The sequence below is a fragment of the Acanthaster planci genome, linkage group LG04, assembly GCF_054643075.1.
Source record: "Acanthaster planci isolate LZ-2023a linkage group LG04, COTS_SCS, whole genome shotgun sequence".
Taxonomy (NCBI): Eukaryota; Metazoa; Echinodermata; class Asteroidea; order Valvatida; family Acanthasteridae; genus Acanthaster; species Acanthaster planci.
This window is the reverse complement of record NC_141780.1, coordinates 13,005,082-13,032,546: the sequence shown is the minus strand read 5'-3', so window position 1 is coordinate 13,032,546 and position 27,465 is coordinate 13,005,082. Positions and strand designations below refer to the sequence as shown.

General features: G+C 42.7%; 1 protein-coding gene across 1 annotated transcript; it reads left to right on the top strand.

The window, feature by feature from the left end:
* Positions 1-503: 503 nt before the first annotated feature.
* LOC110988530 (uncharacterized) lies at positions 504-27,211 on the top strand. The gene is made up of 31 exons (XM_022252138.2): positions 504-893; positions 3,989-4,030; positions 4,252-4,412; positions 5,207-5,314; positions 5,567-5,705; positions 6,096-6,401; positions 6,586-6,780; positions 7,814-7,907; positions 8,360-8,674; positions 8,881-9,116; positions 9,880-10,221; positions 10,637-10,806; positions 11,153-11,260; positions 11,612-11,753; positions 12,403-12,513; positions 13,775-13,918; positions 14,627-14,915; positions 15,265-15,812; positions 16,298-16,458; positions 17,037-17,173; positions 17,634-17,683; positions 18,055-18,215; positions 18,713-18,823; positions 19,463-19,601; positions 20,307-20,567; positions 21,596-21,884; positions 22,350-22,891; positions 23,118-23,457; positions 23,821-23,916; positions 24,827-25,204; positions 25,722-27,211. The coding sequence occupies exons 1-31, from the start codon at positions 756-758 to the stop codon at positions 25,955-25,957; spliced, it is 6,489 nt and encodes a 2,162-aa protein (XP_022107830.2). The 5' UTR covers positions 504-755; the 3' UTR covers positions 25,958-27,211.
* The last annotated feature ends 254 nt before the right edge of the window (positions 27,212-27,465 follow it).

Genomic DNA, 27,465 nt, shown 5'->3' with positions numbered 1-27,465 from the left:
GATGAGTTGGGTTATATTTTTTTCTTTCTTTTCAAGGGAGCCTTTTAGCTCTTTTGTGCAATGTCCTATGGCTTATTATCTTTTTCCTATATTTGTGATATTTGGTGTTATTATCTCAAGGGTGCACCTCCGGCGGTTTACTTGTTTAAGTACTCTGGTAGTTTAGTCTGTACTGTGATCTACTTGTGTTTACTTAGTCATGCTATAAGAAAGCTTCTCGATAAGGATTTAGTTCAATTTTCACCAATCCAGCAGGGGCATTGAGTTTATGTCCTCTTTTTGTGTCCTAAGAATAATTCCAATATCATTTTACTCATTGTAATCTTTTAATTACTTGCAAAATAATAAATAAAATGACTAGACTCATAACAAATTGATTAAAACAGCCCGGCTTAATTATTTCACTCCACAGAACCATCAAGCTCATAGCTCTTCCCCGAACCATACACTGGCACCTATCAGCTTCTGGAATCGGATTCCTTGAAAGGTAGACTCCAGGCGCCATTAAAGAGACGCACTGTAAACGTGACCAGTGCAACCACTCCACCCCCCGCAGTCACCACGCGGCCAAAGTTAAGAGTTCATAATGCACTCTGGCGACCCACCGTGAAGCACCTCCACTGATCACAACAGTGCCATTCTCAGACATTTCCACTTCTGCCGTGAGCAAGCCTTTTTTCAGCATAGGTGGAGTTTAGGTCGTTTATACACTTACTGGGCTGCGGAGGATCATACTCTGCCTGAACGCAACGGTTATGATAAAGATGTTGCCGTCACCAACACCAGTGATTCTTGGACTGGTTGTGGTATCGCATATGCTGTCGGGGATACAGTCTGCCTTTGCCTCAGAAGATTGGATCGTAGAAGCTTCAAGAAACTCCAAGCAAAAGGAGGTGTGTTACCGTTCACGACTAAGAGTAATACTGTTAGTAAACCCAAAGATCTAATTGTTTAAAATGTATTTTCGACCCCCAAGTTGGTTTCCTCTGTGTAGTTTGTCAAATGCATTAACACTTTCGGTCGTAAGAATGGGGAATCCTTCACTAATTCTCCATTTCCAATCAGTGAAGTTTCACTGAATCACGTACTCTCAATGGATACTAGGTGAAAGTTCTAAACTGTTTGTAGGCAGAGAGTTTGGAAAAGACATCACTGGGATGGAAACTCTGTCTACTCGACTGAATGAACTGCACACAAAACCGACCAAATGAAAATTCGCACAAAAATGCCAGCACATCAGTATTTACTTCCAGGGTCATAGTATGTCATGTTTTGGTTTCTGAGAACGATCATGATTTTTGTTTCTACCACTAGGAACTGGCGAAAAATATCCGTTAAAGAACATCAAACTTTATCCAAGCGTGTCTGTGATACACATCACATCAACTTGACGCGGACTTTATGGCATGAAGTAATAAATCACTGTATTTCGTGCGGCTGTTCTCCAAAAAAATATCATTGCAGGTGGTTTTAAGTAATTTCCAGCGTGACTGAGCATCGAGAAGTGACGCAATTGATTGATTTCACATCAGTTTCAACTGCCCAGCGAAGGCCAGTACATGTTGGTTAATGTTGGCTTGGAAACAGAACAGCCCCGTGCAATCAAATGATTTATTCCTTATTGGTACTGAGGCTAGACTTGTTTACACGTCAGCGATTGATAGCCACACTGATTGGCTGTACCTTTTGGTAATTTGTATTCAGAAATCACTATTAGGTCTATTATGATCAAACAAATTATGGTGAATAAACTTGTTCTCTCCTGGATATTTCAGTTTCAGATTAGCTACATTCACTCAAATTCTGAGAGTAAATAGGCCTGTTTTGTTTAACTCGATGCTTTTTCTTCTTCCAATTGTAGGCCTATTAAAATACGATTTGAAATCGTCACCAATTTCAAAGCAGCTCACTGTTATGTGTTTGTGCCGTTTGTTAATATTAAATAATTACTGGCCAGGGGATGACATGTAAAATAGTTCAATATAGCCAATTATCGCTAATAAGACACCTATGAGTCCATAAGAGCTTTGTTTTTGGATTATTGCAAGTAGATAGTGGGTCTAAAATCTTATTGGATGTATTGCTGTGATTCAAAAGACATTTCTGAAAACGTTAATTTATTTGAACACTCAAAAATTGTCCAGTTTGGTAATTTGAGTTAACAGTATTAAACTATTGCATTGTTATCAGATCGTTTTTGCCAGTGTTCCAAATGGTTTCGCAATTATTTTCTCATATGTGCTTATTTTCGAAAACGTATCAACCACTCTAAGTTCCCAGAAAGGGCATTTGGTGGCCTTCTGTCAGCGAAAGCACGCAGTGAATTCAAGGTGCTTTTGCAAAAGAAGAATTGTATATAACAGTCTCCATTTGTTTGTTTTTCGAAAGCTCCCCTGAACAACTTTGCCCTTGGACCTTCTGCAGCTAACAATGCGTGCATCAGAGTTCGTGCCAGTCAATAGATTTCGTTCAAAGCAACTCCCCATCACGCTATCTGGAGTAGCACCCACGACAATATCTTGGCTAAAGAACTGTTTAAAGTGCCACTGTTGTGTTTGTGTGTGCCTGTGTCACATAGCCAAAGTGGAAATATTTTTGTTGGCTTTCCGGGTGCCCCGTGGATACGCAAGGTTGCAGCACATTATGCGGAATAGAAGCACTTCGAAAGGGATAACTGCTTCTTTTACCAGGAAAGCAAACATGGAGGGGTTTGTATACAGAGAAAAATCATGGTTAGAATCTTTCACGATGGCTATGGCAGTCGCAATTAGGACGGAATAAAGGGCTCCTGACTTTCATGCGAAAATTATGGACGGAAAATTATGGCAAATATACGTAGCTTTTTGAAGGTCGTGAAAGGTTAAGACGAACAGTGATTTCACGCTTTTCTCCGTGCACTGGCAGCATCACCGTTGAATTTGCACTGCCGAAATTCGTGCAACATTACAAGAGACTCAAAATGCCGTAAATATGATAATATCCTCCATCTACGGGGCTTCCAGCTAATCCTGGCACACTTTATTTATTGAAAAAGTGTACCCAACAATTTAAAAAACAGGGCAATGTTATCAGTTGGGCAATCTAGACAAAAGTAGGTTTTCTCATAAGGACTCCCGAAAATAGGAACCTAGGCTCGTGTCATCCCAATCGCACTGAGCATATCTCTGTCAGAAATGTTTCTTATCACAGTAAAAAAAGGCTTGCGTTTACCCCTACACGTGAGCCAGTGTCAGCCACAGGGCGTATTAAGAGAAACGTTAATGTACCGTTAAATGTATAGACCTGCAGTAAAACGTTATTTCTGAGAAGGAGGGTTTGGTGAAGAGGCACCAAGCATTGATCCCAAAGTAGGATTCAAATTCACACACTCGTGGATTTTTCTTGAACTGAAGACTGCAGTGCACCATAACACCACTGCCTCCTTTTCCGTTTTTCTTGTACCTATTCATCGTTACAGATCTTTTTGTAGACACGCTGAGGAAACTGCTTGCCATAAAAATGAAATGTCTTTCCTTGCCATTAATCAGCGAGTGAACAAAATAACGTCACATGGCCATACACTCACTTTTTCACGACCGAAAATAAACGATACAGCGGGGGACGCACGCCGATTTCCGTGGCAAACCTTGGTAATTAAGATACCCCGAAATACGGAACTGTAGACTCAGTTCACTTCCTCCGTCAAGACGAGTCGCAAGCACGTTATGCAGGTATGCAGAAGTCCACAGATGTAAGGCTCAAGCTTCATAGTCCTGCAGCGCAATTGTCTTTGCATTTACTTAGAGTTTTCCTATCATTCAAACTTACATAAGTTCTGTAAACAAATGTCAGAAAAACAGGAGAAGAAACTTCCTAACATCCCTGAAGCCCGCTTCTCGTCGGTCAAACACTGGCTACGAACAGATTCTCAGGTCCACTTTGTGCATATTTAGTGCATAAAACATTGCAGCTAATTCCAGACCTCACTTTTTCTTATTCCGAAACACAGATGCCGAGCAATCACGCACGCGTCAAAAGGCAATCAATATTCGTGAGTATCTTGCTTTTCGCAATAATTGAGTAATGTTTCAAAGCTTTGAATAAAACTCAAACTCTAATGAATCTCAACCATGCATTGAAATTTCCTTCGACCACAAACAACAAATTTAACGAATGACATTTGTGACAGTCGTACAAACAAGGTTTACAATAAATACAGTATTATTGAGCGATCGATAATATTACGTTTCTGTAATTTCTTGTGATCGATAGAACAGGAACGAAATTGAACAATTCCAAGTGGAGAGTAAGATAGCTGTGCGGTTCGCCAGCACCACCATCACCAGCCGCATCCGAAACCGTGCGTCGTCTTACCAATCGCTCAACTTCGTCTTGCAATTGCCACTGAACGCGTTCATCGCAAACTTCTCACTGTAAGTAACCCTCTGACTTTTAAATAGTTCAGAAGGTCACGTCCGCTCTTGAAAGCTTGGTTCTAATTTAAAGTGTATCTGCAATCTGTTTGTTTTAGTATAAATCTTCAAAATGCACCATTGTGTCCAATGCAGTTAACCTTATTTTCAACTTTTGTTTTACCGTTTCAAAGGATATTTCATTGCTTTATTTGTTTTTTATGCTAATGGTATTTCAATATTTATGAACAAAACTGTGATGTCATCCCAGGAGGCCTTAGTGTTTCATTGTTTTTTTTGCACAATAAAGTGCTGTTGATTTTGCTCGACTAAAGTTTTTCTGTTTTGCCGATTCATTGTTGCTTATGTACTTTCTCGGAAATGTTTCAGTGTGTAAATTATCTGTTCACAAATTTACTAAAAAAAAAACTTTTCACAGAACTATGTCTTTTCCTGGATGACGTCACAACAACAGCGCCCTCAGTTGTCCAGAAAAGCACGGAGGATTTTTAGTGTTCAAAGATTGTCTTTTTGAATGCATTTAATCAAATCAGAGTGCAAAAGGGTTGGCATGTGTTGAAGGAGAGTACAGAACTGCAAAAAATGTGTCTTAGAAAAAAATAATTGCAGCCACACTTTAAAAACTCAAACTCAGAAATAACAAGCGAACAGCGGGGGAAAATGAAATACGGCCAATTTACGGATTTTGTAATTATGTGATTTATTCCATGACGGCTTGTCTGTCACTTAAGAAAATACTTTTTTGACAGTAAAGTTTAGTTTCACAGTATTGCTTATAAAATCCGAAACTACAGGGAAGTTAATGGGGTGACATACTATGGCAGAGTTAGGGATAAGTGCGATGGAGAAGAGAACACCTTGGATTCGTCTGGCAGCCTTTCCACCGGACGAATCACTGCTCTGTGAGTATTGTCTATATAGGCTTCTAGAGCCCCCCCGGTTTAAAGCTGTTTTAATTTTAAGAGTCGTATCAAATTCAGTCTATGAAACTGATTTTTTACAGCCTCAAATCTGCAAAATTGAGCAACATTGCTAAGATTTTAACTTATACTTTGTTTTGTGTCAAATGGAGTTCGAGTAAAAAAAGCTATAGTTTATGTAGTAATGTAGCATTTTATACCTATGTTAAAAATGTGCCCTTTGCTTTTTTACAGCGATCCAAATAGAAACACATTCATGGTGTCTGTCAGCGTGGCGCCAAGAGACACGATCAGCGTTATGTTGAACTACCAGGAGCTCCTTGAGAGGGTCCAAGGCTGGTATACGCAGAAAATAAGTCTCAATCCACAACAGGTACAAAAAGGGATATCGGAACCATATATCACAAAACAAAAGGCATATTGAGTTGAATTAAACTAGTAAAATCTCGGAAGATCATATTTCTGCTAGCACAAAGGTTCTCATCTCTTTGTCAACAAATAAACACCCCAAAAATTATCGTTTAGTTCATAAACAGCAGGTCTGACGAGACCGTGGACATTTCCATCCTTTGTTATAATGAGGACTGAGTCTGTGGCATAATGAATGCGAGGAGGTTGCCCTGACTTGATTTACTGCTAAATTCGTCCAGTTTCAATTGTGTTGTTTGAAACCTTTGAGTATATCTCGGAAAAAGTTCATTCAATGTTGGCCTCTTCGGGTTAAGAGATGTTTTATCCTTTTATTGTGTCAATTGTTTGGAAGATTGTGAGAGACTTCAGCATCAAAGCCTACATCACAGAGCCTCAAGGCATTACGAAAGTCGAGTCGGGCATCCTGCTGACTGCCGGGGGTGGATCTGGTGTCAGCGGTGGGATTTTGAGCGGAACGAGTTCCTACACTTCCTTGGATGATTACATCAGGAGGATTGGACAGACGCGTGTCATCCTAGAGTTCCTCCCCACGTCGCAGCAGCAGCAGACCATCGCTAGTGGTTCGTCATCTGGAATCAATGGGGATTTCATTATACGATACGATATTCAACACGACTTCGGTGTAGGCCAGGTTCAGGTAATTTATTATGTATTCCATGCTTGTTATAAATTGGTAACAATACAGCTTACTCGGAGGCTTTATTTGAATATTTACACCAGGAAGCAGATTTTGTTCCTTTTTTGTAAAATATATCAGTATTACCCAGTGCAGTGTAGTTCGTCACCAAGGGTTACTTCCCATATTTTACGTTTTCTGACAGACGTCCAATGATGTCTTCGTTCATCATTTCTCCCCTGGAGGTCTTGGCCCCATCCGCAAGTCAGTGGCGTTTGTTATCGACGTCAGCGCCTCAATGTTCGGCCGAAAACTGAATCAAACCAAGGAGGCCTTGCTGGTCATCCTGGATCAGATGCGATCCGACGATCGCTTCAATATCATTACCTTTTCCGATGAGGTGAGGTTAAAGGACCACTGACCACTCATGGAAGAAATCTTCCGCGATTACACAGTGGGGTATCTTAGGCAATACGTGCATGTGTGTTTTTACTAAAAGTGTCTGTGCTCCGACAGCCAACACAATGTAAGCTCTCGAAATTACATCAAAATTCGGGAGATTAACTCAAATGCAAGTACTCATGCATAAACAAGGGCGTATCTACAGATGCACAAAAAGTCATTCATGGAGAAGAGGGCTCAAGAACTTAAATATCTCTCTGGCTTAAAATCTAAAAAAATGGAGTTACTTTGGACCATGGCGCAGTGAAGGGCGGATACCACCTCTCCAAGAACTCACCTGTCCAATGCCAGATATTTTTAAAACTGGGCTTTCATATTATGACACTCATCAATGGCACAAATGTGAACTTTCAACTCAAGGCGACTAATGGCTTCATTGTTTACGGCCGGGTCAGTTGAAGTTGAAGGCCACACGCGTGCCAGCCCACACATATCAGTAAAAAAAGGTAGGCTTACTTTTTGCCGACCTGTGAGGCTCGGATGGTCACAAATGGTCACTGTGTGAGAAGTGTGTGTCCCATTTTCACCAACAATAACTGTCAGATGTGAGTGAAAAAAGTCCCGAGGGTTTGGCTCGCGAAAAAACAAAATGCTCTGCGGCAGTATCAGAAAAAAATTCGCCCCTTGCTCTTGGAGGGTTAAAAAGAAAGAAGTCACGACACCTAATTAAAAACTTATAGACATACCCTTGTCGATGAATTATTTTGCTGGCTTTAAAAGGTGAAGGATGCTCAGAATTCTTTCTCACTGAATAATGCTTGTGACCGTGTGAGTAAATGTTGAAGACGCCGGGCTAAAATCTGGCAGAGTTCTGTCCATTGCCTGAAGTGATTTGACTCTGGCAGAGTTAGTTACATGTCTATTGCCTTCAGTGATTTCAATCTGGCAGAGTTACATGTCTATTGCCTACAGTGATTTGACTCTGGCAGAGTTACATGTCTATTGCCTACAGTGATTTGATTATTTCCCAGGTTTATTATTGGCGTGAAGATCAGATGGTCTCAGCATCCGCGTGGAATATCAACCTGGCAAAAGACCACGTTCGATCCTTGACGGATTTAAAGGGTAAGAATAACCCACTGGAAACCACAAAATGACGGCTTTTACACTACCGACATAAATTTGCAAGATAGCGGATGATATTACATTACTTTTATATGATCAAGAGGAAATCTACTTCCTTGACGATGTCTTGGGCTCTTGAAAGCAGCCGCTGTGAAAGCAAAGAATGTTGAGTTGATAAAGATGCTTTAGTCGTGTGATCCAGTTGAAAAAATATGCAAACACATTTTCTGAAGGGGCTCTTGATTCGCGTTACTTCTTTGCTCGATATGATGACAACTCTGAAAGATTGATAGGCCTATGGCTTGATCCAAAATGGTTGGCATAATTCTCCGTAAGCCTCTTTAGTTGTCGAGATTCAATCTTAGTGCATAGATCGTGGTCCAAAGACGGACACGGCAATATCCACAATATCTGAATATTGAATAGTTCCCTTCACCCGACATGTATTCCAGGTACCAATTTGAACGACGCCATGATCGAGGGGCTGAACGAGCTCCGCTTGGCCGGCGCTATGGAACCGGTCTCGGCCGACAACCCAGGTGTCTGCATCCTCTTCGTGCTGACGGACGGAGTGCCGTCCAGGGGCGTGACAGACCTGCGCACCATTGAGCGGAACGTCCGGCAGAGCAACCAGGGACGATGCTCCGTGGTGACGCTGGGGTTCGGGACCGAGGTGAAGTTCGACTTTCTCGCTCGCCTGGCCCTAGAAAACAGTGGCGTGGCCCGAAAGATCTTCCAGAATTCAGCCGTGTCGCGGCAACTCATCGGTAAGTAGATTATGGTCGGAATTATGAGGCAAAGGTTACTAACTGAAAGAATTAATGTATGATAAGAATCGTCTTGTCTTGAAGTCTGAAGTCCTCGTTTTCAGATTTAATCGGCAGACTTCAATTCTGTTAATCTTCGTGGTGTTATTTTGAGAAGTGCCGTAGTGAGCTTTTGAGTGCCAGTGTCTAATCTGCTTATTTCGTAGGGGTTTACGACGAAGTTGCCACACCCTTGCTAGTAAATGTCGCCATCGAGTACCTCGGCAACATTGTCGACCGTGAGTCGCTGACGAGGACCTTCTTCCAGAACTATTTCGACGGGTCCGAGTTTGCAATCAGCGGTCGTCTGGCCGACCTCCTAGCCTCCAATCTGCCCATCAGAGTCACGGCCATCAGCTCCACGGGAGAGAGAACCATTGAGGAGTATGTGCCGATCACAAACGTAAGTTGAAAGTGCTCGAAGAAACTGGAAACTTGAAACCGGAAGTTTTCTCTTTTAAGCCAATGGAAACATAAACTAGTTAGGAAAAATACAGTTAAAGTTTGAAGTCAAGGATAATATCGTTCTGGGTGGAATGAACACAGGTAATATTCTGCACTTTATATGACCACAGCAAAGTTAAAGTCACATCTTATGCCCATTAGGTGAGAATCGAACTCGACAGATTCATAGGTTAGAAAAGATTCAATGTCTTGCGTCCCAGTACTTTATTTTGATACGGTTTTGAGAGGGATTTATTTGAATGAAGGTCTACAAACGCTATAAATGCTTCAAATTCCACTTTATATTCGAATACTACAGAAAACTTTATTTCAAATAATTGAAAAATAATAAATATAATTTAAGATTGCTTTCTCTTAAGTCCAATCCCTTTTTGTTTAGAGACAACTCTCAAGAGAACAAAAACAAAGCAATGTAACCAACGCATGGACCAGACATTGGCATTGTCTGGTGCATGATTAGTCCTTCTTGCGATTCGTTACGTCATTGTTATATCATGCAGTCGTTTTACAAGAGGGTTGATTCACCCAGAAATTTGGGCATTAAAGCTCAGTTTCATTGCATTGTTTCAATATGGTGAATTTTACAGTGCGTTGGATTTTTAAACGATCTTTCTCGTGAACATCACTCAGTTTCAGTGTGATTTGGGGTAATTTCATTGAAATAATCAACTAACTTCAATCGGGGTCTCGCTTGCTTCTAGAGGGATTATTTCGCCAACTCTGCCTACGTCCCACCAGAATCTGCCGAACGCACGGCCGCATTCATCACCCTTGCCCAGCTCTTCAACCAGTACACGGTATCTGACGATCCCGACGAGCAGCGGCGGATCATCGATAGGACGCTGGAGCTGTCGGAAAAGTACAACCTCCTGACGCCGCTGATGTCCATGACGTTCGTGGATACACCGCCCACAACGGGCGGCAACCGGCGGGGCGGCACTGCCGCGGTACCGCTGAGCCTTCAATGGGGCATTAGGGGTACTGCCTACGAAGAGCCGAGCCAGGGACGCACGTACGGTATCGGAGGCAGGATATGTACTTACGTGAGTGTGCAAATTGGCCAGTACCGTAAGTTATGAGGAGTTTATGTGTACATGCACAAGCCTGCATGTGTTGGGTCGTTGTCATTATTTTGTCAGGGAATTGAAGAGGTCTGTAGCCTGAAATGCATTGTTCATTACCGTATGGGCGGAACCTCCCCTTTCAAGATCAAATTGAGGAATGACTTTATGCACATTTTTCATTGTTTCTTGTTTACACATAAATGGCCAATCGTAAAACTCCTTCTCTGACATACGGTATGCCCTCCCTATCTCAGACCTTAACGCTCAAGTAATCTCATGCAACTACTTTTGCAGAGTGATAAAACGGGCGAAAAATCATTGGTCGTAGCTGGGCCTGTTGATCGAGTTATCTCCCATTCCCATCGGTAATTGTTTCGTTTCTTTTACTCCTCAGGAGCCTGATATTGTGTTCGATCTCAAGCGTTTGCACATCAACTCCTTCATCACTGACCGGTATGCCAGGACCACTCTGAACGGTGCGGTAACCAACCGTGCAACCGACCGGCAAGACGTGCCCTTCACGCTCCACATTCCGCCTGGGGCTTTCATCTCGGGCTTCTCCCTGTAAGTCGCAGGAAAGATCAGTTTAGGACTCCTAACAGCTTCATGCATACAGAAGATCACCGTGTGTACTTTTGGATGACTGACACGTTACTCTAGGAAAAAATCATATGGATTTGTTTATCTTCTCTCGCACAAGATGCATGACGCTGTCCTTGAAATGCTTGTTTATGAATCGAGTAAAATTTTTACCAAGGTTTTAAGGAAAATGTAAGTCAAATTGGATGGAATGATGGGGTGATACAACTTAATTGATGAGTTCACATAACTTTTCAGATTTTTCTCCATGGAATATATGGACTTATCACAGGTGTAAGATTTAGTTGAGTTGTGTGAATTGAATGTACAGGACTGTAGATGGGCGGACCTATACTGGTCGAGTTGGTGACATCCGTAGCACGGAATGGCAGCGGCTATTTCCCTCGAGTGGCCAACAAATAGCACTGGTTACTAGACGGTAAGTTATAATCCAGACTCCGATATATTTTTAGAGAGAAAAAAATGTTCCGAAGTAGGGCCTAAATCATCCTTTTGTTTTTCAGCAAAGCACCAATGCAACGACGTACCGGTCGTCCAGGCACGTCCAGTTGAATTGTTCATTAAATCAGTGTGAAACGTGAATTTGGTATTCACAACAGCTTGAACATCGTTAGCCATCGATCGAAAATGTCTACAGAGTCTCTTAGCCGTTACCTTGCGATATTAAAACATCACTTAGAGAAACCCAAGGTATAGTGTACTAACGAGAGCAAATCTATTTACAACGAATAACTTACTTTTGCCTGTATTAACCATACCCACTTGGCAGGGATTCCACCAAAGATACCTTTACCATGCAAGTCCTGGGTGTGGCCCCTCAGTCCACCGTGACCTTTGAGCTAACCTATGATGAGCTTCTGGAGAGGAGGCGTGGTCTCTTTCAACATCGTATCAATCTTTGGCCAGGCCAGGTGAGCGCAGTGTCAATTGGTCAGTCCATCTATCAATTTGACAATAACCTTTCGCAACATCATTTACCTGAAATTAAATTCATGCAACTTGCCAATACACTCTTGTCAATTTACCCTTTTGATAATGAATATCGGTGGCAAAATTGCCATTATCTTACAAATAAGAATTGACATGAAATTAAAGAGCACCTGTAAGGAAAACATGTTTTCTCTGGTTTATCTGTTCAATAAATATGGAAGCATCCAATTCGAACGCAGTGTCATTTGTCTTCAGAGCTCAAGTGTAACGAGCTAAAATGGGCTTTTTCCTGTTCATACCAAGATGTGAATTCTGAACGTAGATTGCGTCATTGAGGAGAAAACGAGGGGAACCCTCGCCCTGTGTTCGTAGTGGATAAACCTTGTGCATGCCAAACAGTGGCTACATGCATTGTTTGGCATGCACAAAGGATTAAAATAAGAGAAAATATGTTTTCCTTAGAGGTGCTCTTCAACACAACCTTCTGGTGTAATAGACATTATTGGAATCTTCAAATGATCTCAGAAAGGAGAGGACTGTGCAATGCAATTACGCACCACCTTCAAAAAAAAGTAGATTTGAAGTAGTTTATGGGGAAATAAACATCTTTCCTGCTTTGATTTTCATTAGGTTGTGGATGACTTCCAAGTTGACATCTATGTCACCGAACCTCAAGGAATCGGTGATATTTCTCTCAAATACGACCCGCGTACGTCAGAGGGTCAGGAACAGACCCTTCGGGTAAAACTACCTATTGTATCATCTCTGAATTCCTTCTCCTTCGTTATCATTAAGGAGTCATTTACATAGGGATTACATTCCGGAGTGTTCTGCAAAAGAACTTGGCGAAAAATAATCATAAAAAGGCCGATAATTGAGAAGTCTTCAGCCGTCGAACTCGGGAAACACGGGAGCCAGTCCCCTTGCACCGTGGAATTGTTGTGGGATCTCTGGGTGTTTGTTGCGGGACCACACCTCTAAATGCAAAAAAGAGAAGAACTCACTCTTTTTGAGAGTGAGTTCTTCTCTTTTTTGCTCTTTTTTCCTTTAAAAAACCACTCCTATGGAGTGAAAACCACTCTAAAAAGAGTAAAAGCTGCTCTGAGGAAGGGTGTAAACCACTCCAAAAGAGTAAGATTTCCACTTTGCCGAGGAGCCATATAAAGCACATTGGAAAAGAGTTTTCCTTTATATGGTTTCTCTTTTAGAGTGATTTTCATCCTTTCAGAGTTGTTTTTTTCCATTCTGTTGGGGTAGTTTTCACTTTTTTCGATTCTATGTATGAGGGACCCACTCTTTTAGAGAGTGAGTTTTTCATTCTTTTGTTCTTAGAGGACCTTCCCGTTTTCACAATCCTAAGTGAGTGATAGAGTGATTTTCATCTTTTTAGAGTTGTTTTTTTTATTCTGTTTGGGTAGTTTTCACTCTTTTTGATTCTATGTATGAGGGACTCACTCTTTTTGAGAGTGAGTTTTTCATTCTTTTGTTCTTAGAGGACCTTCCCGTCTTCACAATCCTAAAAAGGAGTAAAATTGTCGGCTTCAGTATCATTTCAATGAGTGCAAATTCAACTAAAAAATACGTACCAGGTGATATCTGTTCCTCTCTCAATGTAATGTTCACCTATATTGCTCCTTGTGTTTTGTGCATAAGACCTTGATAATTTAATGACGGCTGCATTAAATTCCTTTTACCTGGTTTTTGTAAAACAATATTAGGATTTTGGAAACAGGTACATTTCTTTTTGGACTGAGCCAATAGGTATTTAAGAAAATACCAAGGAAAGCCTTGAAAGGTTTAATGCCGAGTATACTGTTTTTAAATGTTTGGAAATGTTTTGAAACTTTTTTAATAAAAAAATATTATTATGAGGAAATAGAGAGATCGTCAGTTAACTATACACACATTGTGCTTTTTCTTGAGACAGGCGTTCAGTCTTTGATTATGTTAAATAATTTTGTCGCGAGTTATCACTGTTTTTGAAATTCGTGGTGATACGCAGGTTCGTCGAAGCAGTGACTACCGAGCCCACATGCGATATGCACCCTCTGCTGACGAGCAGGTGACCTACTCGCCTGATGGCCTGGCCGGTGACGTTGTGTTAGAGTACGATGTGATTCATACCAGAGACGGAAGCTACACAGAGGTGACTAGGACAGAAAGGACAGACTGACCAAAAGACTTAGGATGTATTTGGTGTAGGACTCATCAGTTTGTGCTGACACTGTTCAAAAACTAGTTTAAACTTCATGGTATCGTCATGAAACAAATGTTCTCTAGACGGACTAATGGCAGTGACAACAGTGCACTACTCCTGTGACACAACACTGGAAAATTTTATGAGTCACAACAGTAATCGAAGGAAAAACCAATATAGGGAAGCGAAACCCTAAAAAAGGTTTGGTCCATAAGTAGGCCCACAGTTCCGAAACAAGACACTCATCCGCAGCTGTATTTCCCCCGTATTAAGGCTCTGCATGGTGGCCATCTTACAAGACAGTTGGTACGCACAAAGGATGTTTCCCTGTGGGACAAAGGAACCGCCCTGCAAGATGTCTACCACGCAAAGCCTGTGCATATTTGTAGCATTTAGGTTCGGTGGTTGTTGTAGAGATAGCTTTAAGCTTCTGAAGAATCTTACATCAAAGTTAAAAATGTCTTTTGTCAGTGTTTGCCTGAATTTCCCAGACAGGTTACAATGCTCTCAGGGAGGGCGTTCCACAATCTAGTGCAAAACTCTAGACAGCCGGTCTCGATTTCACCTGCTGTATAATTGTGTAGGGATGGTTTCTGATGGAACTACATACCTGTATAACAATCACGTTGTCTGAATGAACGGTGATGTCTTCCGCAGGTGCAAGACGGCTACTTTGTCCACTTCTTTTCGCCGATTAGCTACCAGCACGCGGCCAAACATGTCGTCTTCGTCATCGACATCAGCACCTCCATGGTCGGCACCAAGCTCCGCCAGGTCAAGGAGGCCCTCAAGATCATCCTGGACGACCTGGGCCCCAGGGATCGCTTCAACATTCTGGTCTTCTCTGATGGCGTGCAGTACTGGAGGCGCAACGCGCTGGTGCCGGCTACGCGGAGGAACATCGACGCAGCCAAGAGATTTGTGGATGATTTGATCGTACAGGGAGGCAAGTTTGAAAATCAGTCAACTGATTGGTTTGTGAATAATTTCGGGATGCGTGGGTAGATATGGAGCAATCTTGGGAAATCCCCCCCCAAGAAATAAAGTCTACCGTAACTCTCTCCTATATGAAGAAGGAAGAATCCGCATAGTCATTCAAAACTGGATCGGTGGACTTACATCCTTACGAGCACCTGACAGCAGTGATGGCTACAGATCAGTTTATTTAGGTAGAGAGCTTCATATCAGAGAGCTCAGTGGTGCAGGAAAAATCGTCTATGTTGGTCTCAAATTATACACTGTTTTACCCGTGCAGTCGCCAACAATTCCATGAAATATCTTTGTTTCCATAATAGAAACCAATCTGGCTGAGGCAATCTTACAAGCCGACGCACTATTGGACCTGCAGTCTGAATTCCTAGCCGAAGACGAAAACATTCTCTCCATGATGTACGTCTTATCCGATGGCCAGCCGACCATCGGGATCACGGACCGGGAGGAGCTCATCAGCACTGTCAACGCGGCCATCAACGGGGAGCACGCCTTGTTCTGCCTGGGCTTCGGCCGCAACGTCTCATTCGACCTCCTCGTCCAGCTTGGGCTCCAGAACCGCGGCAACGCCCGGCGGATTCACGAGACAGCCGACGCCAGCGAGCAGCTGCAGAGCTTCTACTTCGAGGTGTCCCGGCCTGTCATCTTCAACGTGGAGATGGATTACGAGCCCGGGGTACTTAACCCAGAGGACTTGTCTGTACAAAGCTTCCCGTTTTACTTTGAGGGATCAGAGTTGTCCGTTGCCGGTAAATTTTTTGAGAATCCAAGCTCCAACATCCTGGAAGGTAACGTGCGTGGAACCACTGCAACGGGACAGCCGTATCGAGGAGATTCTCGGCATGATATCAGGGTAGGGCATCAACTAGAACTTTAAATACCGAGTAGCCCACGAGCTTTTGATAGACCAAAAACTTCCTAAAATTGCACAGATTTCCACAATGAAACAAAACCGAGATTGTCATTTGTGAAAACAAGGGGAAAATACCAAAACTACCGGTAGGCAATAACTCAAGGTTTGCCACAAGGTGTTAAGAGATTTAAAAGAATCTTATAGGGTGCCTCAGGCTGAAAGCTCGGGTTACATTGCAGGTTGTCAAGTTATCGTAAAAATACATTTGACCGATCAAAGCTTGCAGTACAGCCTCTCGTCATACAAGGCCTCTTATGCAAGGCCCCATTTATGTATTGAGAAAGATATTTTAATGGGCTAGTCTAGTCCTCCATTTAGAAGTTGTCTCATAGTCAACCCTAATAACAACATCTGGGGATGAAGACCACCAATAATAAGAGATGAAAACCAACTTAGAGGACTTTGAAGCTAAAATCTCATTTCAGATCACGGCACCGGAGCTTAGAAGTGAAAACACAGTACCGGACGTAGTCCAGCGAATCTGGGCCATGAAAACCTTTCAAGATCTGATTAACCAGTTTGCCATCACGAAGGATCCTGTCACCCGGCGGGCACTGGCTGACAGAATCGCGTCTCTTGCTGTCAGGTAGTGAAATAAATGATTACTTCCTTCATTATAAACATAAAGGCGTTTGTTTTCGCCAAAGCATCAGCTCATAGAAAATTTCATCTTGTGTAAGCTTGCTTGCACATTTAGAGGGAGTCTAAAATCATTTGTCCTTGATATTTGCTGCCTATTTAGTGTTTAAAAAAAAACTAAGAACAGGGCCGGTCTTTAGGATTTATAATAAAGAGTTGACAAGTAAACCTATATAAGATCATGAACCTTCGGAAGTGCATCGAAAGGTCTGTTGTTGTAAGTACCAGAGAAGTGTAGAGCAACAACAGAGGGCCAACATTTCATCATTCAAAGGTGTATTCCAGTCCATCACCAAAAGGACATACAATAGACTAAATGACCTATGATAGACTTGTCATCGACTCGTGCCCCACCCAGATCCAGTTATGCCCCCACCTCCTCACAAAAATGGTTCTAGATCTGCCCTTGCTTCCTGCAAGAAGTCATGGGTCTGTCATTGCCCCTCTAGGTTGAGACATAAATGAACAAGTCCTCGACCGTACTTATTCGAATAGCAATGTGACAGTCACCTCGCTTTGTATTAGGTACAATTTTGTCACACCACTCACCCCGATGTCTTTGTCGAGACGGGATCAGCCGACGGGCAACGTGCCGCCACCCTCCGTCATACACACAGGCACTACCATGGATATACTACGAAGCTTACTGGAAGATCTTCCAGGTGGGTGTACGGTAACAGCTAGAACGAAAATACTGAAAGAAGACAGTGACTATAACATACTAATCATGTGCAGAGTAGAATTCCTTGGTATAAAAATCTTCATTCCATTGTGGAAATTTTTGACTCAGAAGCAAACCAAACTGAAGGCCGGTTCATGCTTGGCGCACACTTAACGAACACAAACGCGAAATTGTGACGTCAGATCAAATATTCGCACTACAAATTCGCAAGAGTTCAACACATTTCGACTCGAGCGAAATTTTGCTGCAATTTTTTTGTGACATCAAATTGGCTTTGCTTTCACATTCGCCTGTAGTACGAACCGACCTTTACACCGCACCCCCAACTGGCAGATGACATTTGGTGCCACTGTCGGCCTAGCTAAGGCATATCCTCAATTTAAAATTTCTACAGTTAATGCTTATAAAATGGGTAACTGCATACCTGTTTTATTGCGCAGTGAAACCACTAGTCACCGGGGATCCATTTAATGTTGCTACGGAAAGCTCTGTAAGTAGCCACACCCATTTTGTGCGTATGATACAAGTACATTGAAAAGACTAAAGTCGTATGAAATTGTGACACCTTTTGCTATCTTTAGTGACCCACACCAGTCATCTAGGTCAAGTACTCCATGAGCTCCATCTAATTAGCAATAACTTTCAGCACAGTGATCAATAAAATATAGTGATTTACGAATTGATAACAATAAATCTAAGAGGAACCACTTACTCTAGTTTTTTGTTAACTCATATTTAATCGTTTATTGCCTTTGCTTAATTTGTCGAGGACATTGTAAGGGATGTGTTGTGTTTCTGAAGTCGATTGGAGACTGATGTTACGAAAATGTCGACAAAAACGTCCGTTCATTTTATCTTCAGGACTATATCGACACTAAGAGCTTGACTATCAACTCCCAGATCGTGCTACGATTTGCCACAACTACCGTGAGTTCCACCATGGAGAACACGGGTAGCAATGCAGGATGGGCCGTGTTCAAACAGAAGGTTCCCCTGCAGGCATTCATCACAGACTTTACCCTGTATGTATATGCAATACATAATGGTAGTGTCCAGTGTTATAAATGGTTATAGATATCATGCATAGATTGCACTACGGATAACAGGGTTTCATAAAATGGGTGGAAAAAACAAAGTCGTGGTACATGTAGTGGGGGGTCGTCTGGATATTTATTCACACGCTGTCAGAAGACGAGATTCCATGAAATTCAAGGGATGCACTTCCGTTTATAATTTACTAAAATCAACCAGAGTGTAACTATTTTGAATGGCGTTCAAATACAGGACGCAAATAGATGACGTGCAAACCCGTCGACATTTAGCGATAATTTCAAAGACGCTATGTATGATTAAACGCATGCACGTGCATGCAGTCCATAATCTATATCTATTAGGCCAGTGTGAGCCTTTGGAGAATTGAGGGATGTTTACAAAGAGAGCCCAAGAAATAGACCATCAGTTTGTTCATCTCAAGTGATCCCCACTCTATGCTTCAACAATGTCTGGTTTCCTCCACAAGGGTCGTGGACGGCAAAACGTTCCACGGCGTCACAGATCAGAAGAGCCGCAACGTCACCTTGCAAAGCGGTAACCTGGAACTGTCCCTCGGCGGGGGCTTTATCAGTGAGCTGTAAGTCATCTGATGAGTAGGATTGTCCGGCAAGGTGGGGAGTAGATAAAGTCTTCTTTGGACGGGGACTGTCTCCTCTCGTGGAACGAGCGGATCTCAGGAGTTGTCTGAAGGACTTACCAGTTTGGTTCAGAATGTAATGGTTTCCTATTCATCAAAATGGTGTCATAATTAAACCACGTGTTGATACCATTTGGGGCAGCGTATATTCTGTAGTTTCTTCAGAACTCCACGAGTGTTGAGCCCAAATATGAGAATCCAAGCGTGCAAAATCTTCCTATACGTTTGTCCTTTTCATTACATTGTGACTGTCAAATTAATTTTTGCATATACAGGTGTATCGTTTTTTTGTTCGATGTCCTAAGTCTTATATCTTTAAAATCATTTCCTTGAGTTGATTTTTCTACAAGGACTAAAGGAAAGCACCTTTGAAATGTTTGGTTTACCTGGGTGGATAAAACGTGATTAGGAAGCACTATCTGGGATGTTCTCTGTATCCATCTCAATATTTCAGGCAAATAAATAATTAAATTTCCGTTTTAAATGCCATTAAAGTCAACAGGCATTGTAACATTTTCTACAACCGTGGATTAGCATGGCGATGTTTTTTGTCAATTTACATCCTATGATTTCTCACAGGGACCCGGAGAGCAAAGTGTTTCTTGTGTCGGTGAAGGTTGAACCCGGTGCTTTGGCGGAGTTCTCACTCACCTACCAGATGCTTTTGCCCAGGCGACGGGGAATGTTCAAGCATGTTGTGGGCCTCTTCCCCGGGCAGGTGCTCCAAGCCTCTTAAATGACTACATCTTAATTCTTTTATTTCAAAGTTGTTAAGGCCGTGACAAGAATGGACACTCTATGTACAGTTGTCATGTTATTCTACTGTATATGGACCATTTGGAAAGGCAGAGGATAGTGGATGAGGAAATGTTGACCTAGAATGCATACGTTTTTAAAGTGGATTCCTCTCTGCAATGAAATTTGGCGTTTACGACATATTTACGACACTCGACATGCTAACGATTTGCATTGATAATTTGATTTGATTTCCGTTCATCACTATAATGGAAAAAAAATAAATATCATAAATGGTACACAGGGTGATGCATGGAGAATACCTGGTAGAAGCAAAACTGTACGAGGTCATTTTCCCTTCACACAAAATACTTACTCTTACCTTCTAAATAAATATAATAAATAATTTGGTCAGTGAAAAGAAGTTTCCGAAGGGAATGTCATGTAACAGGCAAAACACCGATTAATACATAAATACAGATACACTATTGGAACATTAAACAGAAATATACTCTTTCCAGAAGGTTATAACTTTTCTTAAGTATTTTAAACATTTCTGAAATTTAAACTTTTTAACTTTTGTGATGTTAAAAAGTGCACCAAAACCTCAGTCGAAAAAAGGTTAAATTCTACTAAGGGATGGTTTTCAAAACAGACCAGCAGCTGTGTATTTCATCCTCTGTCGTAGGTTGTGGACGATTTGAGGGTAGATGTCAACATCATTGAGCCTCAGGGCGTGAATATCGCTGACGCCTACGTTACGGACCGCTCCCTGGGTGACAGTCTGGCCCGCCTCCCACAGCTCATGACACGCCTTAGTAACAGCAACTGGAGGGTGAGATACCAGCCGACCAGGCAACAACAGCAGCTACTGAGTTCGGACGGCATCATGGGAGATTTCACAGTAGAGTATGATGTCATCCACAACAACGATGCTGGTGACATTCAGGTTAGCTCTTACATCCACGATGACTGTAGTGTCGGACATGGGGGTAAAACCCTTGGGGGATGGGGGTATCTATCCGCCCCACTGTTTGAGGTGGGGAGTGGGCTATTGAATGATCCCCTTCCCACTTTTTTGTAGTGAGCAAAAAGTTAAAGCGGACTGTGAAGAATTTTTCAGACTTCCAATGACTAAAATGCATTCAATATCACCCAAACAAGGAAAACGTTTTTAAATAGTCATTCTAAATACATGTACATATTACAGATGTACATCAATATCATGAACACTGACCTCTATATAGAGTCATGTGGTGTCAATAGCGCCCCTTGCTTTTCAAATTATTTTCAAGACATCCCCCCACCTTTCCCCATCCCCATTCCCCCAAATTTACGCCACTGTGTCTGGTGTTGGTTACTATTAGGTTGAACGAAACAGACCGTTAGATGGGCCCATTATTTCGAGCAATCTTCCGCGGCCAATGCTGCATTTAGTTACTGCACCCAAGGTTTCCTGCTTTAGTATTTAAGAAAACTTGAAGAGAACTTGGTGTTATCGAGTTGGCAAACCATTTTCATTTCTGCATATCATTGCAGTTTAATCATGCCCATGTTACGACTGTCATACAGTGAAGATTACAAAACATCCATGTCGTAAAATATTTGTTAGCATTTGACATTTCCGGCGTGGGAAGAAAGAGAGTATTCAGGCGTGTAACTATCCGCCTCGAGCAGAAGCACCCCTTCATCGGTCGAAAAGAACCCCGTTGGAGGTTTATAATATTCATTTTGTTGATAGCTATGCGATTGCAAAGATTGCGTTTCCAGGTCGTTCGTGAACCAGCGATGAGCGGTTAGTACGAAAGAGCCTCCGTTTCTAAGGAAAAAACGCCTTTTCCTGGTTCAGCTCGACACCCATTATAAAAGAAACATAGATTCATTTTTTAAACTGTTCTAATTAAAAGCTTAATTTGCTGCTGGCGTTTGGATCGTTGATTTCTATTTAATTGGGTATGCTTTGTTTCATCCTTGTAGGTCCTCAATGACTACTTTGTTCAGTTCTTCTCTCCGAGCGGCCTATCTGTGCTCCGCAAGCACGTAATCTTTGTCATCGACATCAGCAGCTCCATGGAGGGCGTCAAGCTGGCGCAGGTAAAGGCGGCCCTCAAGACAATCCTGGACGAGATCTCCCCGGGAGACAAGTTCAACATCCTGCCCTTCTCCAACCAGGTGGAGTTTCTGGACCGCTACCGGATGGTGGAGGCCTCCGAGGCCAACCTGGAGTACACCAAGTCGTACGTGGACAAACTTCAAGTGTTTGACGGTACAGTGCATTGATGCTGGTCATTGATTCCAATCGTTTATCGATGGGTTTAATAGTTGGAAGCGTTAAGCCTAGCTGTGTATCGTACATCCTTGGCATTTCCAAACTTTGTTGGTGAAAGCGGCATCTGTCTGTGACATCTGCTAGGGTTCAGTTATTTTGTTAATCCTGTTTCAAGTACTTTAGAGCCCGAGTTTCCTTACCTCTTCAGGTTTGAATATTTGGTCTTACCTTTCGTCAACGAACGCAGATGTGTATTTACCTGTTATGAGGGATGTCTTATATATCTTTCGTGTGGACTTGACCTTTTTTTCGACAGGTTGTCCAATCGGACACCAAACTCAATCAGGGACATATCATCCTCTATTGTCCAGTACAATGTGAATGTATTACACGATATTGAAGCTTTATTCACGAAGGCAGTTAAAGCATGGTAAAGGAGACGTTTATTTCTTTCCTATTCAGCCACGAACCTCAATGATGCAATACTTGAAGGGGTCAACATGCTCAGACGGGAGGGCGAAAAGGTGCGCGGGGAAAAAGTCATCTCTATGTTGGTGGTGTTGACGGACGGCGAGCCGACCTTCGGCGAGGTCGATAAGGGCGAGATTGAGCGCAATGTCGAAGACGCTATCAACGGCGACTACTCGCTCTTCTGCATCGCCTTTGGCGAGGACGCCGACTTTGCGTTCCTCAATCGGCTGGCTCTCAACAACTACGGCGTGGCCCGCCGGGTACCGGAGAGGGCGGACGCCAGCATCCTCCTGCAGGGCTTCTATGATGAGGTGGCCACGCCCCTGCTCTACGACCTCCAATTCTACTACTCGGAGGGCGTGGTGCCCAACACGCTGAGCAACAGGTTCTTTGCCAACTACTTCAACGGGTCGGAGATCGTGATTGTGGGGAAGTTGGACGAGAATCGGCTGGCCAATCACGTCTTGAGATCGTTCATGTACGGTAAAACAGCAGACAGCGAAGTATCGTTGGCAGCGGATAGCAACACAGTTGTAAGTATCAATTTTTAACCCTTTCCCGCTTTCGAGTTCCAAAACTGCTGTTACCACATTCCTAGCTCATTCATGACTTAGCAAATGTAAACTCATGTCACAATTCAAAACATTGTACTCGGAAACTGGTAGACAGAGGGGATAGTCTACGATGGGCCGAACAATATAGACTAAAAGATAAATCAGTTGATTTGCAATCTGGCTTTTTTCTTCTATGTTGCGGTAGGTGCCAGCTCGAGTCTTACTGGACCGGTCCATCCCACCCGATCTCATCGAGCGCATCTGGGCCTACGTCATGATCGAGTCGCTGGAGCGCAGACGGGACACCTTGAAGAGCCCCAACCCCGTCATCCAGTTCATCCAGCAAGACATCACCGACACGTCCCTCCGGTACGCCTTCCTGAACCCCTACACGAGGATGACAGTCAGTGAGCGGCGACCAGGGACGCCTGGTGGGGGCGGCACGGTCGGCCTGAGCGTCTGGGAGCGCCAGCTGCCTGTCGACGTCAGAGACAGTCTCAGTAAGGCTCTGACGGTCGTGCCAGACGTTGTTCCCATCCCCAATGGTACGTTTAGCCACACAACACTATTATTTAAATAAGCAATAAGCAATGAGCAAAGTAAACAACACGGGCGTCAAATACAAAAATATCCCCAAATTTAGAGCAAATCCAGAATCAACATAAGTTCTTTTTGTTCAGAATAAAAAACTCGTTCACGTTTAAGCCAAACATCCTCACATAGTAAGTGGCTTGGGGGATCAGAACAAAAGTATTTCACTTCTCTGGTAGAAGTTACAAAATGTCATACGATTGATTGCAGGCTATCTTGCTCACATCATGCTGCCATTCCGAAACACTCGAGATCAAATCACTGTGTTTCGATTCTGTCTCTAATTTCAATTATTTCTGATGTTTTATGCATGGTAGGTGGAACAGGGAGCTTTCGAGTTCATGTGTCTCTGTGCTTCGACATCAACGGTGGTGCTGGTGACGTCATCAGTTTAGTGAAAGATCGAGTTAAAGGTACCCCAGTCTGTTTTAACACTAAGTCACCTTGCTTTGAACTCTCTAGTTACAAGGAAACGATGAAAAAGTTCAGCCACGGCAGACTTTAATCACAAGGAAGCCATTGCTATCATGTTTCCTGATCTCTTTTATAATCTGCCAAATGGGGTGGTGCCAGACTACTTTTGGTTCCACGCCTCACTTTTTTTAATGTTGCTTTAAACATGACAATACATGTTTAATAAATTACAAATTTCAAATTATTCATTATTGTACATTAAATTAATCTGTAATGAACTTTACGTCATTGCTTTCATTCTATTCTTATGTTCCCAAACTTAAACTGTTTACCTCGCTTCAATATTTCAATATCGCCTACTTGTGAATAACGTCATTTGCTGTAAAGGCTGCGATCATAATATTATATGGTTTAGTGTTTCAAATGTCTTGTTGCAAACAGAAGTATGAACGGTTGCCTGAATCAGCGAGTAAGGACACTCTAAGCCCGAATCACGGGTACCTCTTAAAGCTTCCGTGCATTTATTGTGTTGTATGATATACAAGTTTTTGAATCTTTCTTCCTTTTCATTTGCCAGAGCCATTGTTGGCAAGAGTTGTTTATGATACTAAAACTACATTTACCCACAGAGTTCAAACTTTTCAGCCTAAATTACATGTGCCCCTTTAGCATAGTCTACATCGGATAGATCGTGATTAAACGATGTCACTGTCCCTCTTACAAGTGACGTCAGAGTGGCATCATAGTATTTTTTTCTCTTACTTGACGAAAGTGAGTGAAAAAAATCACCAAGATTTGGTTCTCTGCAGAGCTCCACATTTGGGTATCGGTCGTTATTCAGAACGGCATTCTTGTGTCGATGTATGACTATGTTTCCTTACAATTGAAGATAACTTTTTTCTTTTGCAGGTGTGTACATAAACGGCAAATTAATCACCAATCTCGTCCAGGAGAGCGGTGTGCAGAAGCAGGAAACTTACATCGGCGAGATCGGGGCTGTGTTCACCGGGCAGCGGCGCGGCAGCGCCCGGTACACTGTCAAGGTTAGGTTTACGCCCGCCCGCATTGTCGTCAACGCCAACCACACCATGCTGTGGGACGCCAAGAGCACCCTCCGCCTCGGGGAGGTCGGGGTCAAAGTGGACCGGCGAGCGGCCACTGTCTCGCTCAGGAAGGACGTGGAGTTCACGGTCGCGCGGTACACGGCCAATCGGGACAGGCCCGGCTTCCTGGGCTTCTACCTGAACGGCGGGGCGGAACTGTCGACCGGCGCAAAAGGACTCATTGGTAAATACACCGCCAATGACATTAATGTACTCTCAGTGCCATTAACTTATTACTGGTGTGGTCAGGTAAAGATCAGTAGAGTTGCTTTGCCGCTGAGTGGATGGAACTCAAACTTGGATCATCTCATTTGAGCAGGGATGTGGTTCTACAGACTTTCTTTCGGTAATAAAATCATGACTCTATCAGAGTTAAAGATATTTGATCTCGGAACTCTAAAGAGACCTGCGGATTTATGCATTTTCACAGATTGCAAGAAGCCTTAGATAGGGGAAAACTTCCAGTGCATGGACTAAATAAACCATACGGCACTCGTACCAGGCGGGACGTGAACCAGAGTGACAAATGAGGACAGCAAAATGCCCCAGAGGCCGAACTGGGTGTGACGTTGAATATCCTGACTCCCTCTGAAATAGTTACATTATTATAGTCTCAGAATCGTCACAAAACTCTCCGTATTTTCCTCCTTTATGACCCTTTGCAGTTTAATAAGTCGTTGCTTACTTTTTTATATCTCCAGGTCAGTTCCGACGAAGTGACTCGCAAATTTCCATAACCCACAACCGACCCGTCAGTGCTGACTCTCAGTCTTGCAGCGGGCAGGCAGAGCCAGCAACTGGAGGGCAGCCGGTCTTCAGTGAAGCCGGGAAGAAGAAGGTGCATTGTTGGGTAGCCGCGCAGATTGAAGCCGAGGAGGGCTTCATCGAAGGCCAGTACGGCCAGTATCTGACGTCGGATGTGTTTGGGGCGTTTTAGGCCCTCGACGCATTTGTGCACACAATAATTAATTTTCCTAAAGTTGGGCTTCTTCTCTCCAATTTTATCTCCACCAGTCTTTTGAGCAAGAATTAAAGGACTTGAATCATGACAGTATAGAGCCAGAGACGTAAGACAAAATAGTCAAGGTTTGAAGAAAAAAGTGCCAGAAACTGCAGACAATTATACGCCAGTGTAAAATATATACCTTGGCCTTTTGCCATGAAACGCAGGAAGGGTGTATGTTTTCCACTAATAGCTACATGTACATGTTTTGTCGAACAAAGCTGTCCTACATTATTAAGAGCCAACATGCAGTAGACCAGAAGTAACTTTTAAAATGCCGTTCAATCAAAATTCTGTTGACTGCAGATTGAAAGGAGAATTGCAGATCAACCACAACTATTCTTGTTTCAGTCTAGTTTGGGGATACTCAAGTGACAACAAAACTTTCGTAGCCCACATGGGATATACTGAAATAACTGGCCCTGTTTATAATGCATTTAGTGTCAACGTCACATTTCTTTTGCCAGTTTAGCCGGAATGAAACAACATAGACTAGTCTGATGACCAGAATTGGAAGCCACCAACTATGTGGAGGCTCAACGCTCATGGTCAGGTCGTACGCGCGCGTTACTTGCCTCTTCGACCAACTGGTTGCAGTGATTTGCCAAATGCGCACGCGCCACAAGTTAATCCACCGTAGTGATGGCGTCCCCTTAGATCAGTCTAGGGCATTCGGCAAAAATTGACCAGCGGTTGACAAAATAGTCTCCACTCGAACCTGCCCCTATATGTGACATAACCACGATTTGCGCCAGGCATTTTTAATGTAATACATCGTCTTGATGTGTTCCCTGTGGTGTGTTTTTATTTCCTGTCATTCCAAATTTTAGATGGTGTTTTCGTTTATACCATACATGTATTACAAGTCAGTATGTCGTTTTGTATGCCTAACTAAAGCAAGTTCTACCAGCGTTAGGTTGATATTTCGAGTTAAAGATTTTTTTGGCTTCATTTCTCTAGTGGTGAAGTGCCTTTTATTGGACTACATTCAGTTATCATTTCATGGATTTTTATCGTTCTGTGTTCAACTTTGCACAAAGTAGAGTTTCCTTAAAAATTGATGAATGGAATGCATCATGCATTTTATCACAGCGACAATAAAGCCTAGAGACCTCTGCCAGCCAGATACATGTAACAAGAATTAAAGAAGTCTCACCTTTTAGTACGGAATGAGAATACAGAAATGAATCGCTTGTTGTGAAATTATTGTTCACTGGCGTACTTTTTTATTTCCAAAACTCCAACCATTTTTTTTGGAGTTCAGCGGTGGTTCAGAGCAGTCCATGTGGAAAATAGAGTTCTTGGCAATAGAGCGTTTCTAACTATTGACACAACTCTGGGAAACTTTTCAAAGAAACCACATAGGGGAGAGTCGTCAGCTTACTTTGTTCGTTAATACGGTAACAACTTGAATACCTTGACAAAGAGAATCATTTCAGTTT